Source organism: Vanessa atalanta, chromosome 18, assembly GCF_905147765.1.
Source record: "Vanessa atalanta chromosome 18, ilVanAtal1.2, whole genome shotgun sequence".
In the NCBI taxonomy this organism is placed as follows: domain Eukaryota; kingdom Metazoa; phylum Arthropoda; class Insecta; order Lepidoptera; family Nymphalidae; genus Vanessa; species Vanessa atalanta.
The window spans coordinates 8,795,992-8,812,232 of NC_061888.1; the positions used below are offsets into that span (position 1 = coordinate 8,795,992).

Sequence of the window (16,241 nt, forward strand, 5' to 3'; positions counted from 1 at the left end):
TCGACTAAATAATAAATGTTTTAAATTATGACGCATTAAGTCGAGTTATAATTGATAACTGATTGATTACGTAGGAATCTAAAGAAAATAATGAATAGTACTTAGTTTGGTTTATTTTAATGTTAATGTTTCAAAGAATCAATTTTTTGAAATTTTTATTTGTAATTTCATAGGTACTAATAATCTTTATTTTTTGGCCCGCCTGACATACGCATCCGAGCGAACCTCGACAATCGAACCTTTTTCAAATAATTTTAACTTTGCGCAATTTTTTATATTACGTAAGAACTATCGAGACTCCTTCGAACCCCCTTGTAAGAAAACATAAGACATGGTCATAAATCGTCTTACGTAATATTAGAATGCCCATTTAAAAAAGTGACTTTTAAATTAATCAAATTAAAACTTTAGAATAGAATAGAACACTATGTTACACATAAGTGCGCCTAATGTAAACATTAAGGGTTTCAAGGATGAATATTATCTATATATAGGTATGATAACAAAGACTTTAAATATGACTTGCGTATCAATTAAAATCAGTGCGGCGATGTTGTATCCGCAAATATGTGGCATCACATATTCAACTTTTATTATATCCGTAATTTTATATTATTCATAATTTGTTTTTATGTGGTTTTTGCCAGTTTCACTTATGGCAATGAGGTAAGTTAAAATAAAATAAGTAATAAGCATTTCTTTCCTAAATTTTACTTGAAACGAAAATATTAAACACTCAATGTTTCAGAGATTCATATTAATTAATTTTATCTATTTCATAATCTCACTCAGTTTCATGATGGATTTCGTTGATTTTCAATTTTTATTTTTCGTTACTTAGATAAGTAATGAAGAAGATTTCGATGAAGACATAATTGCTGGCGGCGAAACTGTAGGAGATCCAAACAACGTAGTATACAATGAGCTGGCACAAGAAGCGATGAAAAAATATCTCGAAGAAATTGGTTTCAATCGACATCATGAAATACAAGTGGTAAAAGTAACAACCCAAGTAGTCGCAGGAACTTTAACGAGAATACATTTCTATGCTTTTTCGACCACGTGCCTCCTCACGGATGACGTGGAATCAAAAAATCCTCCTTGTGTAATAAATTACCCTCCTCACATTTTCGTCTGCAGTTCCGAAATTTGGGAACAGCCATGGTTAAATGAAAAAAATATACAAGTACGTTGCTCTCCAAAACCTTAAAATATATACAGTAATCTTGCAAGATTGCCCGACCTAATTGTATATGGAGAAATGTAGTTTCATTTCTCAATTGTAGGTATTATTAATTTGTAGGTATTTTAATTGTGATAGAAAGTTTCATGTCTTTGTCAACATTATTTAGCCACCTTTTAATTTATTTAAGGTCACTGCACGCCAAATTTGGTGGTGTAATTTTTCTCTGCCAAGAATATGAACTTGTTGTTGTTTTAGGGCGTTGGGTGTCATGTTAGGCAAAAAAAGTATGCCTATGTACTTCCTTGGAGTTTAAGTTTGCATCATACAAAATTTCATCAAATTTGGTTAATTGGTTTGCTTAAAGAGCGACAGACAGACAGACAGAGTTACTTTCACATTTATAATATTAGTATAGATTATACGAAAATATTTCGGCGTGAAAGGAGTAAGGATAATTTGTGGCAACGCACCTGCAAGGACCGCCGGTGTTACAGATGTCCATGGGCGGTGGTAGTCATTTTTTATCAGGTGAGCCTGCTCGTTTGCCACCTATCACTTAAAAAAAAGTCTTATGACAATTTATATATATAAATATTATGTAATGTATAAAATATATAAGTATCAATATATAAATATATAAGTATTATGTTATGTACCTATATAAAAATTTTATAATTCCAATTTCTCTATCTACTCTATATAGAGTTATAATTTATATATAGAGATATAATTTTTAAGGGTCTTATTTATAGGTGCTGTTATACCTAAAATTTGCCTTTGAAAACCGACATTTGAAAGTCGGTATATTGATAAGATAATTTATTTGAATAAAATTACTCTGAACTGTGAAAACATTACAGATTTAACAGTTCAGAGTAATTATTGTAATGAACGTGATTAAAAGCTTTAACTAAATCAGTATAAATACTGTCCACTCGGGTGTTGTTATATGATAATTATAATAACTATGATATTAGTTTCCTATAATAATGAAACCATGCTGTTTTTTCTGTTTTATTTTGATTTTTCAATAAAAAAAACACGATAAAATTGAAACAGGTCTATATAGTTTTTTAAATCCTTGTCCTGTCCCGTCACCACTTTGAAATATATGAGCTACTCGTACTTCCAAATTAATGATTCACCATAAATTATAGAAAACATAGAAAAGCAATAATAAATTATAAAAAACCTCTCTCTATTTTTGGTGAAACCACACCAATATTATTTACGTACACACACAAACGTAAACACACACGTTTAATATTTATTACGTAAGAATCTATGCATGCATCTGAGAATTTCTTTGAGAAGTGTCCGAGTGGATGCCGTTTTTCATTGATGTATTGTTATTATATATTCACGTCGCCAAGGCACTAGGGTAGCCTGAAGACGTAGGTCTTCAACCAGTGCGTCCTATCCGTCATGATTTACGCAGCCGAGACGTGGACACTCACCGTTCGGCTGGTCCACCAATTTAAAGTCGCTCAGCGGACTATGGAGAGAGTTATGCTTGGCGTATTTCTTAAGGATAAAATCCGGAATGAGATGATCCGACAGAAAACGAAAGTGGTCGACATAGCTCAGAGGATTAGCCAGCTGAAGCGGCAGTGTGCCGGTCACATCTGTAGAAGAACTGATAGCGACCGTAAATCGGCAAGTGTAGTTTAGGACGCCCTGCGGCACGGGGGAGCGACAATGTACGGAAGGTGGCCGGTAGAACATGGATGAGAAGGGCCGAAGGACGGGCTCAGTGGCGCGCCTTGGGGGAGGCCTACGTTCAGCAATGGAATAAGTCAGTACAGTCTGATCATGATGATGGTGACGATGATAATTGTTATAATATAGCTCCAGCTGAGTCGTCAAAGGCATTGCTGAATATATCGAGTGTAGATTGATAAGATGGGTGGGTGAGCAGTCGCGGTAGTAATTTAACATACTGAGAAATCTTCTTAGCTCTTCTATGGTTTTTAGTTGCGGGTAAGCGGGTTTTAAGCTGGTTTTAATTTTTTCTTTTTCTTGTTTTAATACTTTATTGACAATGTAACCAAGAAACTTGACTTCTGGCTAGCCTAGGTTGCATTTGGCTGTCTAAACAGTAGAGAACCTCTACGCTTTTTACAACGATATGGAAGTGTTCGCGATGTTCGGGCTCGTTAGATGAGGCAATAAGATCATGAACGATGAACGGGGAACACGTGGCTAGTCCACGGAGTACTTTATGTATGAAGCGTTGAAATGTTTGTCCCGCGTTTTTTAATCAGGGACTTACACGTGTGATTTCAGAAATACTAGTAGTATCGGTTACATTTAGTTCACTATTGTTTAAAGTTAGCTCTAAATTTTCCTTCTTACATTAGGTAAGGCAAGCAGTGCGAATTTTGTCTTTCTGACGTTTAGAACTAAATTATTATTCAAACCAACTTTGTAATAATTAATTGTTTACATCTTCATGATTAGCTTGTTGCCTGTCAACTTCAAAAAGTCATGAGGTATCAGCAATACAATATCACAAATACCTACCTACCAAAAAAATATAAGAAATGACCTAAAATTACGCCTGGAAAGCCCATTTTTAGAATATATCCAAAGTACTTTATTCCATTAATAGACACCTGTTGAAATATTTGATTCAAGTATGAAGCAACGAGATCAAGAGCTTTACCATTAACACCGTATTGTTGTAGCTTGTACAAACGTGTTTCGTGCTGTACACAATCTAATGCTTTGGTTAAATCACTGAATACGGAAATAGCATTCTGTGATTTCTCTTATCCGACATAGACATAGACATGTCAGTCTATGTTTATGTCGGGGTATTTCAGCATCAGATGTTGAGCGACCCCTAGTCAAGCCAAATTGTTTACTATGAAAAATAGTATTCATACCAAAGTGAACCAAAAATTTATTTAACATTTTTTGTTAAACATTTTGCTTTGGACGACAAATCTTAGAATACGCCACAAATATTTGCAATCAAAAACATATAAATAAAATTATTTGTCTATGTATAATTAATATTTAATAAAAAAATAAATGTTTCATGTATAAAAAGTGTAAATATAATCACATTCCTAATTATTATTTTTACTTGTTAATGTAACATAAATAAATAATATAATATAAAAATAGCACTTTTTACTTAAAATTAAGGACGGAAATATATTTAATTACAAATATATAAAATTCGCAACATTTTATAACTTGCAATATTTATTACTAATTATAATTTAAAATTCCCACGACTCCAGCCATTTTAATCCAGCCATCGTTGAGTTGGGCTCATTGGACAAAGGTCCGTTCATACCGTAAGCGAGGGGCGAAAACAAGTAGAAACTATATACGGTAGTGGATATCACTAGACCCATGGAACACTGGTATACCGTTTTGCCCATCTCCTGGCTCAAGTAACGTCTTAGGTTTCTCAGTAAATACACTGTCAGAATACCTGGAAAATAAACAAGAATATACTCAGTATAAAATATTGTATTTATCAATGGGACGTGACTGGCCATATCTAAATTATTGGCCCCAATGCACTATGAGTTCTAATTTGTATTATTTACAAAACTAATAAAATATTGTGGCCTTTAAACAGGAAGAGATAAAAAAATAATTAAATTTAAATATATTTTATTTACAAGTGAGTATTAAAAAAAAAATGTGTATGATTTCGAACAAAATGCGGGTAATAATTAATCAAAGGCATATTACATAGAAATTAAATATTTTCCTCTAATTTGCTATATGCCACTTGGCGGAATATGATCCTTAATAGCGAGACTATCAAATAGTGTAATAATAGTGTTTTTTTTTTGTTTCAACATCAATTCCTGGCTAGATATAGAGGTATTATGGATTTTTTAAAAATTCTATTTGTCAGGTTTAATTTTCCATAAAAAGCGGGCTCGGGAATTTTTTCAGTAATCAAAGTAATCCAATATGCACGACCAGTTGAAAAATGTAATGTTATATGATTCCTTGCTTTATGACAGATCAGATATCAGTATTTTTCAAAATAATATCGTTTTCGAAATTCGATGATCTAACGGCTAGCCAATCCGTCACGTTAAATCCATCGATGCCGTTCTTGATCTCTCTTCGAGAGTCGAAGTACCATCCCATGGTTCGAAAAAAAAATCAGGTTTTGAATTAATATTTGTATACCGAGTGAGACCGTAATTGAACAGGGAGGCGGTAACCGTACCGGTGAGCATGGAGCTGAACACGAGCGCGGGGAAGTAGTGGTGGAAGTACAGCACGCGGCCCATGGCCCAGAACGGCACGTAGTGCAGCGCCCAGCCCGCGCAGCTCCAGCCCGCCGCGTTCAGCAGCGCGCCGTCGCCGCCGTCGCCGCCGCCCTCTGCGAACCATCACACGTTATGCTGGATGCACGTCTCTGCTAGCGGACGGTATGTCATTTATACACTATATAAATTGATAGCATATCTTTATTATTATCATAAACGCGAAAGTAGCTCTTTTCTCTTTCAGGTCCAGACCGCTGAACCAAATTTGATTAAATTTGTTATGAAAAACCACCCTAACCACCCTAAATCGGGAGCTAAGCCGCAGGCGCCGACTAGTGCTTAATAAATTATTAAAAATGAGTTATTAGACGTCTCGACGAAGCATCGAATGGGCGCGGTATGAAGGAGAGCGGAGTGAAAAAAGTGTCTTCGGAACTGAACCAACATGTACAATTTCAACTCGCGTAAGGTAAGAGAAAGTGGTACTAATTTAACTTTTGGATATTAGAAGGATATCCTATGATTAGAGACGCAATGGCGATGTAAAGGATAGTTAATATTTCTTACAGTACCATTGTCTATGGTGGTGACCACTTATCATAAGGTGGTACATTTGCTAGTCTACCTACCTAGTAAATTGTTAATATAATATTTATTGTTTAGGTCGAAAGGTTTCAAATCTATGATAGCAATGTTCATTGCGTATTAGAACCTGCGAGCGAATGCGATAGCGATATAAGTATATATACGTGAGTGACAGAGACAAGTTAATAAGGAGTATAAAAATGTGATTTTTTTAATGATAAAAAAGCTCACCTTGTATTGTTTTCCCAAACGCTTTTGCTCGTTTTTCCCTCACAGAATTGTAAACGAAAACAATAAAGAATATGACGAGAAATGCTAGATTAGCCCACCAAACAACTGGATTGCCGAGTAGGTATATTCTGTGTGCACTGCCTGAAAAAAACTGACCCTGAAACATTTTGTTTAATTATAATTTTTATTTATAACAAAAAATACAACAATTATACACAAATGAGAGTTAGTGACAAGAATTCTAAACATTTTACTGAAATGCTGTTAGATTTTATCTCAACATTTTAAATTCTAAAACATGCAGATTTTTTATAAGCGTATTATCAAAAAGTGTGATTTAAATAATACAAGATATACCAAAGTTCTAATATAATCTGTCCACATATATCCTTACTCTATAGTTGATGGGCCACTGCCAGGGTTGCGAGGTTACTTCTCCCTCTTTCGGTTTCAGACCAGCGTTTCCCTGCAGCATCACTGCATGAGACTCGAACAAGCGTTCGAGAAAACCAGATGCATAAACTTCAAAACTCATTTTTGGTACTGTAATAAATAAAATTATATAAAACACTGTAAATATAAACTAATTCATATTATTATGGGAACTGGTATGTGTATGAGATATTATTAAGAATTGGGTTACGTCAGTTACTGCATTTCCCAAGGAAATATGTACTCTATCTTGATCAAATAAGAGTCAGACTAATACTATTCTCATTCAAACATTTCACAACATTACTTAAGAGGACTACAAGAGCTAAGTGCCCTTGAGAATCGCACGCACACACTTACAAAATAGCCAAAAACGGCAAGCCCGTGTAGTAATGGTTAAGCGAGGTAACGAGGTTACGCCCAAATATTCTAATATATGGCGCCAAACCGAGCGAAGTAAGATATATCATAAATCTCATAAAAAATAGATAGGACAACAGAATTGTTTTTATTTCTTTCGATGTGAGTTAACAAATGATTATAAAATAGAACTGATTCAATTAAGCTTACAATATTTTTATTTATATTTTGTATACAATAAAATAGACAGTTAGTTTTAAATTTGTTATACCACAATTATTTCTATACTAAATATTAAAACATACCAATTTTTAACATTTTATAAATGTTTGATAATCTATTTATATAATAAAATCGTAAGTGTTCAAAATCTGTAGTGTAGTAACCGTGGGGTAACATATAGCGTATTGTTTGTTCGTTTTATTAATATCGGTTCACAAAGAAAAAATATAAATTCAATTTAAAAAAAAAAACTCTAAATATTTACTAGACAAAAATGTCGTCAAGTCGATTTGGTTGAATCATTGGTTAACTAGGGTAATCATACAAGGTTTAATCATAAAACTCATAAAAATAGATAGGATATTAGAATTATTCGTATTGCTTTTGACTGATATTCGAAAATGTTTAAAAAATAAAACTGATTTAATTAAACTTAAAATATTTTTATTTATATTTGGTACTACAAAAAAAAGGATTTAGTGTTAATTTTATTATTAAAATCTTTTATTTAATTTCACTTGTATGTATGAATGTATGTACATAAGTCCTGGAATCTTGCAATCAATATTACACCCACTTCTACTGAAGCTATGGAACTGAAAGTTGGCACACATGTTTAGTCTTGATGAGACAATGCACGATTCATGAATTGCTGCCATATTCAATCCAATATGGCGGACGTTACAATATTTCGAGGTCAACTATCGATAGTCAAACAATCGATAGTTCTGCAACGCTGGTCTGTACACGGCGTTTAGCACACATGCGTATGCATTTTGTTCGAAAATAAGAATATCTTATTTTAAAAAAATCTATTGATTTTACTAAAAAAGTGACACACAGGTTAAGTATTATATTGCTTGTAGAATAATCTGACAAAAAACCAGAATTATTGAATGTATAAAGTATAGTTATTATGTATTAAAAGATTTTTTTAGAGGTAACTTTGTGATTTTTTCTATCGTACCAAATTAATTACATCATGTTTTCAAAATAACAAATAACTAGTATGTATCCTGAAGTTTATCATATATTTTTTTCATTTGGTATACTGCATTGGATCATACACTTTTTTGCATTATAAAACTTGCATTTAGCTCATGTAGTCCCCTTAAATTCAGAACCTATTGCCTCAAGATACTTATAGAAATAATCAGCGCGCGTTCAGATACGACCTTTTAGAATTGAAACGTGTGTGGTAATCGTCAGCATATCCGTCGAGATGTTACTCGTCTTATTTTAGAGTTTCATATGGTTGTACAATTATTATTTTAGTGATTTTTATTTACAATTTTTATTCAATAAAAAAAAAGACAAACACTAAGTTCCGTGAGCACATTCAATAAATATATTCATTTATATGTAAGAGTAATACATAATATTGATCATGAGAATCTTCAATCAAGAATACTAACACTGATCGAATATGTTGTCCTCGACGTTCCAAAGCGCGTTCTTGTCTCGCAAATTGGGATTACACGCGACCTCTTGCTGCTCGAAGCCCCACTTCGGCAGTTGCTTGCCGGTCGTCGTTAAAGCGCACGCCTACAGATTTCAAATTTTATGTTGTCATTTGGTTGTAGGACTTTGTACAACTTAGTCGAAGAATATATATCACATATAGTAATACATAATTATATGATAGAACTCACATATTCTTTTTTAACTAATTTGCAATTTTGCCTTCAATGTTTTATGTTCATAAAGACGGCAAAAATAGGTTAACATTTTATGAAAAGCAAGTGTCCGGCCAGCTTTGCAGTGCCTCTTTAATCTCTTTTAAATTGACAATTTTCAAACTCTTCGCACGGTATCTTATTTTATGGTAACGAATAAGACAGACATCCATATTTTAAATCACTGAAGTGAATTTTTTTTTTAATTTCCTAGTTAAACGGAGTGTTAGGGTAGCGTTACTCCATTTCCGTGATGCTGTAATCTCGATTTCTAGCCGTCAGTTACTATTTAAGATTTAAAAGACCATGTTAAAGTGAATTGGAAATACCTGCAAGTAGTGCACAAACATAATTTTGCTGCGAACGGTTTGAATTTCGTCTCCATCTTTGCCACCGGATATGATAACCTTCCACACGTCGTTTGCGTCGCCGACGCCGTCCTGGAACATCGGTTTCGTTAGAACGTCTCCGACGGGTCTTCGGTTGCACTCGGTCGCTTCGATATCAATCGTCGATAGCAATTCATCAACATCAAAATATAGACTCACGATCGCGGTCATCGGCACTGAGCGGTGGCAGAGTGAGGAAATCCGTTCTCAAAAGAAAATATCACAATAATATCGAAGGGCAACACGGGGAGTGTGCCGTCGAGCCGTACTCTCGCACCACCCGGTTAAAAGAGCCCGTGACAAACACTAAAAAGAGCGCAGCGAAGTCCTCGGCGGCCTCACCTCCCCGTAGCCGGTGACCTGCAGCAGCTTGGGCGACAGCGGCGCGCGCTCGCGGTGCGAGTGCAGGTTGCGCGCGCTGGCCGCGTGCGTGAGGCGCAGCAGGTCGCCGCTGCGCACGCGCACCGCGCCGCCCGCGCCGCCCGCGCCCGCCGCGCCCGCCGCGTCGTCCCACGCGCGCACCTGCCAGCGGTTGTTGTCGTCCTTGTGCGTGTACGTCGTTATCTGCGGATGGCGGAGCGTGTCGGTAACGAGGACGCCGGTCTGCGCGAGTCGCCTGGGGCTCGAAAATTAACGCGCAGATCGCCGTTTTTATAATTATGTCATGAATCTATTAAAACAGGAATCATGAGAAATCACACGGAGTTTTCTCGCTCGTTGTAGTAGCCGGTTGTTTTTGGGAAATCTAAAGCGACTCGATCGATCGATTGTTCAATCCATACGAATATTTTAGTTCGATAAATTGCGGGGATTGAATTTCTTTTAATAAAATGGTAGGTAGGCGTTCGAGTAAACGGGTCACCGCACGATGAGTGTTTACCATTGTCAATTAACATAAGAAATGTTAACGATTACATCATCGCCAATCAACCTTGAAAACAGAACTGTAATGTCCATTGTGCCTGTCGTTACACTGGCTCCTTCGAACCGGAACACAATAATACTAAGTATTGCCGCTTGGCAGTAGAAAATAATGAGTGAGTGGTACATTCCTGGGCGGTCACCAAGTATGTTACTTTTTGAACGATACGAAAACCGTACATTTACACACACGCACGGTAACGGTGTACTGTACCTGCTGCTGTCTCGCTCCTACTCCGGCTGGGTACAAATGGTGGTGAGAGTGTAAATACCCTCCACCTGTTCGATGGTTCTTTAAGGTGATGATAGCACCATACGCGAGAACTCGAGGTGCGCTAGCATTGTGAAGGCTGTTACCTTCCAAGCGCGCTTGGAAACCAGATGAGTAGAAGCCATCTCCGTTACCACTAGAAAGATTAACTTACATAACAAAACGGGTATTTAATAGTTTATACTTTTTATAATTATTGAGGGTCGAATGTTCATATGTCAGTGTAAAGAATTTATACTTTTGGTAATTATATAGCTGTATCAAATCCACTGTATACTTAAATACAAAACTAAATTGAAGAGTACCTAAGTCTGTTTAAAAGTCGATGGAACCAATTTAATTAATATACTATGAAACTGTTCAACAAAAACGAATTTGATTCAATTTTCCTTGGCGTGAGCATTATTGGCGGAATGTGTGGCGCAACTGTATTACAATGACGTATACTCTATAATTCCAACCATAACAGGAAAAAATCCATAAACAACATTTGACAGCTAATTGATCAATCTATGATAATCACTATGAATTTGCGAAAAAATGGCGTTTTGAACGTCGACGAAACTCTTATCAGAATTTTGGAATAGTTTAAATTAGTTATTAAGATAATTACTATAAATACACTTAAACGATATATGACCTTATAAAACTAACCAGTTGCTGTCATGCCGTGGGATGTTGGTCCAAAGACAACTGATACTATTGTTGCCATTTCTTACCTTTTACTGAGTACTGTTAGATGAATCCAGAAAAAGAAAACATACAGTACAATTGGCCACAATATGAGAGTAATGCTTCTTCCGATGAGATGCTTTATCGTTAAACTCTGAAAATAACGTTTCATTATTAGAAATGACACTATGTGATTCTTACAGTCGGCATGCAATACATTACTCTTTTAATATACTGGACGATACTTTATCTGTTATATTAATATTACTTACCTGTACTTTACTTTAGCTAATATGACTTACCATAGTAATATAACTAACCTTTAAACTAATAAATAATTATTTAAATTTGTTAAAGAATAGAAATCAGCTTCTATTAATCAACCATTTTCTTAATTGGTTTAGATGGTTATACTTAGAGCAATTAAGCCATTTGCTGGCCTACATAGTATTTTAAATCAAAAAATGGTAATAAAGTCCTTTAGACTCTTTGTAACATAATAATGACATACGTCCGTCCATGTCTAAAGAACAAACAAACAATACTGCTTTTCGTATTCGTATATATGGTGCGAGAGCCGAACAATCGTATATGATGCTAACCCATCGCGCTCTTACAAATCACACGACAAAAACCTAATGAACCTATGAAATGTCGAAAGTACATAGATAACAACGGTGCATACTTTGATTAATTAAACATAGTTTACAAAAAAAAAAAAAACTTTATACAAAACGCCAATTTTATATATAAGGACTTCATACTTCATTAGTAATTTAATTTCCAAAATATTTTCAACTTTAATGTGTAACTTTTATTTAATTGAATGTTTATCTTTATCGTATTTATATCGTATTAAGTTTTTTGGTAATAATGTAAGCGCTTTCTTAGGACACACAAATTGTAAATATTTAGTGTAATTATTTTATTGATTAATTTTATTTTAAGATTTTTTTTATATACTGACACATTTATATAAATTTATTCTGATCTGAGAAGCAAGCGTTTTTTACTAATAAGAAGAACTAAAAGCCAGCTAGGGACTAGTAAACACTACAAGTTTATTTGGGGATTATGTAAAAAAATAGTAAAAAATTGATACATTTGTAAAAAATAATATTTAATATTTAACTTAGAGTCAACTTACCACAGGCTTTGATAGGTCACCTAGCACATTCCACAAATCGGCAATAGTTCGAAGACCGACGAAAAGAACAACAAACAGACCGACAAATTTAACAGACATTGTACAAGCAAGTGAAGCGCCCAAGTATAACTGCCAACATAACATTCTTGTGGAAAATGGCTCAAGACCAGATTCAGTAAGCGATCGAACCTGTAGACAAGACAGTTTAATCAATTTCTTTGCCCAAAATATATTCTTTGTATTTAGTCACATAATAGCTCAATATATTAAAAGATCGTAGTATGTATATAAATTAATTTACTAAGCTTACCTTAAAGACACCATAAATTGAACAGCTCATAAAAAATAATAGAATTGGGTCAAGCAAAATGTATCTGTTAAGAGTCAAAAAGCCGACATCTAAAAAAAGTAAATAATAATAGTTACAATAATTTAAAATGAATAGCAATCCTATACAGAAAAATATAAAACAATTTAACAAACAAAAGAGTATCTGACCAATCAAAAAAGGTCTGACAGCATGTGGACACACTCGAAACTGTGAAAAGTGGTGCCACTGAATATTATTTTCCCCCATTTCTTCACCTATACTAATAGTATAAAGCAATTTTTTTTTTTTTTAATATTTGTATGATTCATTTCCTTTGCCTATGATGGCAAAAGTAGTTTCTTAAAGTACAATTATTGTCAGTATTAATAAGCAATATCAAATGAGAAAATCATCTCCCCAAACATAAAAAATTAACTCACCAACTTCTTATAAAGTACTCACTCCTCTTGAAGAGAATGTTTGAAGCTTATTCTACCACACTACTGAGAGGCAGGTTGATAGATACAGATTGGGCAGAATTTAAAAAAAAAAACATGTTACACAACAATATTTGCCTTTACCACAAGTTTAAGATAAATTTTGATTATCAATTAAAGGCATGGTAACTGGTTCTTGCTTGGTTTTGAGAGCATAATTTACAACCACAACTCATATAATATGTAGTATTCAAATAATAAAGGTCAAAATACTTACCACATAGTAACAGTAATGTTCCAATAAAAGTGGAGTCAATTGATTTAGTCATTTCCCACATTGTTAAAAATGTAAGTGGAATTATCAGAGCTCCTAATGTAGTGCAAAACTGTAAAGAAAGGTTATATATTAGATTTTTTATTTAAAAACATCATCCTAAACTCATAAAAGCTAATATAAATAGGCAAAGATAGAAAGTACTATGAAGTAATGTTTTCTCTGTTTGTCAACCAATACTGTTATAATACTGTTTTTTTTTTTCTTTGACAAAAATATTATGAAAAAAGGGCAACAAGAAGTGTTTGAAAAATATGTTATCTTCAAATTATCAGTAATACCCAGAGTGTAATTTAGACTACAGAGCGAAAACTATTATATATTAAGTCACAACATCAACCATATTATTTATTTTCACAAAACATACAAGGCAATAAAAATGATATGTTTTGTTGTAATATTTAATATTTTTAATCATTAAAATGATTTCCTTAATAAATTTCATTGTTACCAACACTGTTTAACCACTGATTAATGTCTTACAATCACAGAAATATAAAGATATATTGAATATATCAATACTAATATGATGAATGTGAAAGTAACTGTGTCTGTCTGTCAATGGCAACAACTATTTATTGCATATTTATGATGTATGTAAGTTAAATGATGGATACTAATATGTTGTTTTTTTTTTTATTTTCAATGAACTTACATCATTGACAAATGAATTTGCACAATGGTATCTCAGCACTCAAGCACTACTATAGCTTGTGTGCTAGTTAGTAGCCTTAGTTTACATGCCGCTAGCATCAAAATTACATAGTAAACTATTCATTGGTGTACATTGCTAGCTCTAAGAAGACTGTGTTCTTATCAACTTTTCATTAGTAAGTCTTCACAATATTATGGTATTTTAATGTTTATTTAATATGTCAATACAAATTTTCCAGCAGCCTTGATAAGTGTATATGTGGATCTTGGTTTTAATTTTATAAAGTAAACAAACACTTGAATGTCCAATTGGAATTGTATTTCAACTTACAATTCTCATGCCTTCATATCTAGCTCCATCATATTTGTCGCCAGGTTTTTCAAATGGAAATTTGCCATCATATCCTGTCAACTTTCCAGACAAGGCTATAAGCATCTAAAATTTAATTATTCTTATGTTAGTTATACACAAATAAAACATATGACTGAATTTAAATGGAAGGTTCTATTTACCATCGTCAAAAATTCTTCAGTATTATGAAATATTTAATACTTACAATACCAATCTGACTTTTATATACTACATTTAGTAGAAAATAAGAAAAAGCATACTGGGATACTTAACAAGAAATAGGGATATTAAACTTATATAGTCTGATCACCATTAACATTTTGTTTTAAGTGTTTTGTTATGAAATTTGAATCAAGCTAACCAAAGGTATTTGTTTATCTTTTAAATGTCAATGATCTTTAGCTGAATAATGATACCTTTCCAAGCGGAGGATGAACATCAAAGAAGAATGTTCGATTTATATACCAACTCGCCATTTTGCCAAAATGTGTTTCATCCCAACTGTAACAATAATATACATATTTTTTGTGTTTATATCTACACTCTTACAGTTTAGCGTTTGAGTTCGAAATTAAATGTAATTATTAAAAATTAACTAATAATATTGGTAATAGTTATAATTGAGAGAAACAAAAAAAAATTGCAAGACTCACCAAACATGATCAGGTTCTAAAACTTTATAAAATCGAGTCAAGAATGTTCCTCCGCAGAGAATGCCGAATGTTAACCACCATCTAAGAAAATAATAGAAAGAATATGGAACTAATAATAAGCTTATTCAGAAATCAAAGTTTGTGCACTTTTTTGTATGTACATTATACATACATTTTATTATTCGATGAACTTGCTAACCGATTTTTTTTTATCTCAGTCATAGTGTATATTTACAATACCATAACGTATACTACAATTGAAAATGAAATGTATACATATTAAAATAAATTAAAAATTAGAGGAGAGAGTCACAATAGTAACGTATAACGGTATTTATTTATTAAATGTCTTAAAGTTTGTCAATGTCAAATGCTAGTATTGCCAGTCAATGGCCGAATTAACTATTAATAATTTGTCAAATTATTCTAATCAATGCAAAGAGAAGTATCTTTGCGTATAAAAAATGTCCCGTAAAATATAAATTAGATGGTATTGCTAGGTGAGATAAAGTTAAATTTGAAGAAACGCGCTAAATACCAACGATTTATGCTGGTATTTTTTTTTTTTTAATAAAGATTTTTTTTCTCACTTTTCATATATATTTCTTGAGTTATTATTCCCTAAATATCTAAAAACACTTACTACGTACTACGTAAAACAAAAACGGTGCTTTCATCAACTACAAAGTAATATTTTATGCTATTTGTTTGCTGTTTTGTGTTAGGACACTGCACTGCATCGATAACTTTTAATTCTGTTAAGACAGGTACAGGTACCCACTACTGTCTCTAGCTACAGAAATAGTAATAGACAGTAGTACTAATAATAGTACATACTTTCTGGGAATTAATGGAACCCTTATTTCAAAACAACATTTTTTTTTTAATTAAGTTATGAACTGAAATTTGAATGAATCTTTAGTATGTAATTAGTATTCATCGGTTATCCCATAAAAGGGAAAGGTAATAAAATAGCCAGCTTATAGTTTATTTTTAGTATCTATTGATTTTATTATATTATATATTATCATATTTTCTTTATAATAAATGCATTTGGTTTATATAATAATGAAATGAATGAAAAAAGGTTTACGTAATTTAAACCTTCATAAAAGTTTATTATAATAATACGCGCGTTATAAATCAATCTGTGTCGCAG

The 16,241-nt window shown here is 33.1% G+C and overlaps 1 protein-coding gene across 2 annotated transcripts; it reads right to left on the minus strand.

Moving 5' to 3' along the window:
• Window positions 1–4,320: 4,320 nt before the first annotated feature.
• On the minus strand, window positions 4,321–15,426 carry LOC125070739 (protein O-mannosyl-transferase 2). 2 transcript variants are annotated; one of them, XM_047680685.1, is made up of 16 exons: window positions 15,255–15,426; window positions 15,083–15,163; window positions 14,846–14,930; window positions 14,409–14,513; window positions 13,367–13,475; window positions 12,653–12,741; window positions 12,343–12,531; window positions 11,243–11,349; window positions 10,467–10,659; window positions 9,674–9,895; window positions 9,272–9,382; window positions 8,682–8,811; window positions 6,647–6,795; window positions 6,253–6,409; window positions 5,394–5,549; window positions 4,321–4,634 (listed from the first exon to the last, which is right to left on the minus strand). In XM_047680685.1, the coding sequence occupies exons 1-16, from the start codon at window positions 15,302–15,304 to the stop codon at window positions 4,417–4,419; spliced, it is 2,151 nt and encodes a 716-aa protein (XP_047536641.1). In that variant the 5' UTR covers window positions 15,305–15,426; the 3' UTR covers window positions 4,321–4,416. The 2 variants fall into 2 exon arrangements, with proteins under 2 accessions (XP_047536641.1, XP_047536642.1); XM_047680686.1 differs by having other exon boundaries at window positions 4,499–4,634; window positions 5,394–5,487; window positions 6,270–6,409.
• Window positions 15,427–16,241: the final 815 nt, after the last annotated feature.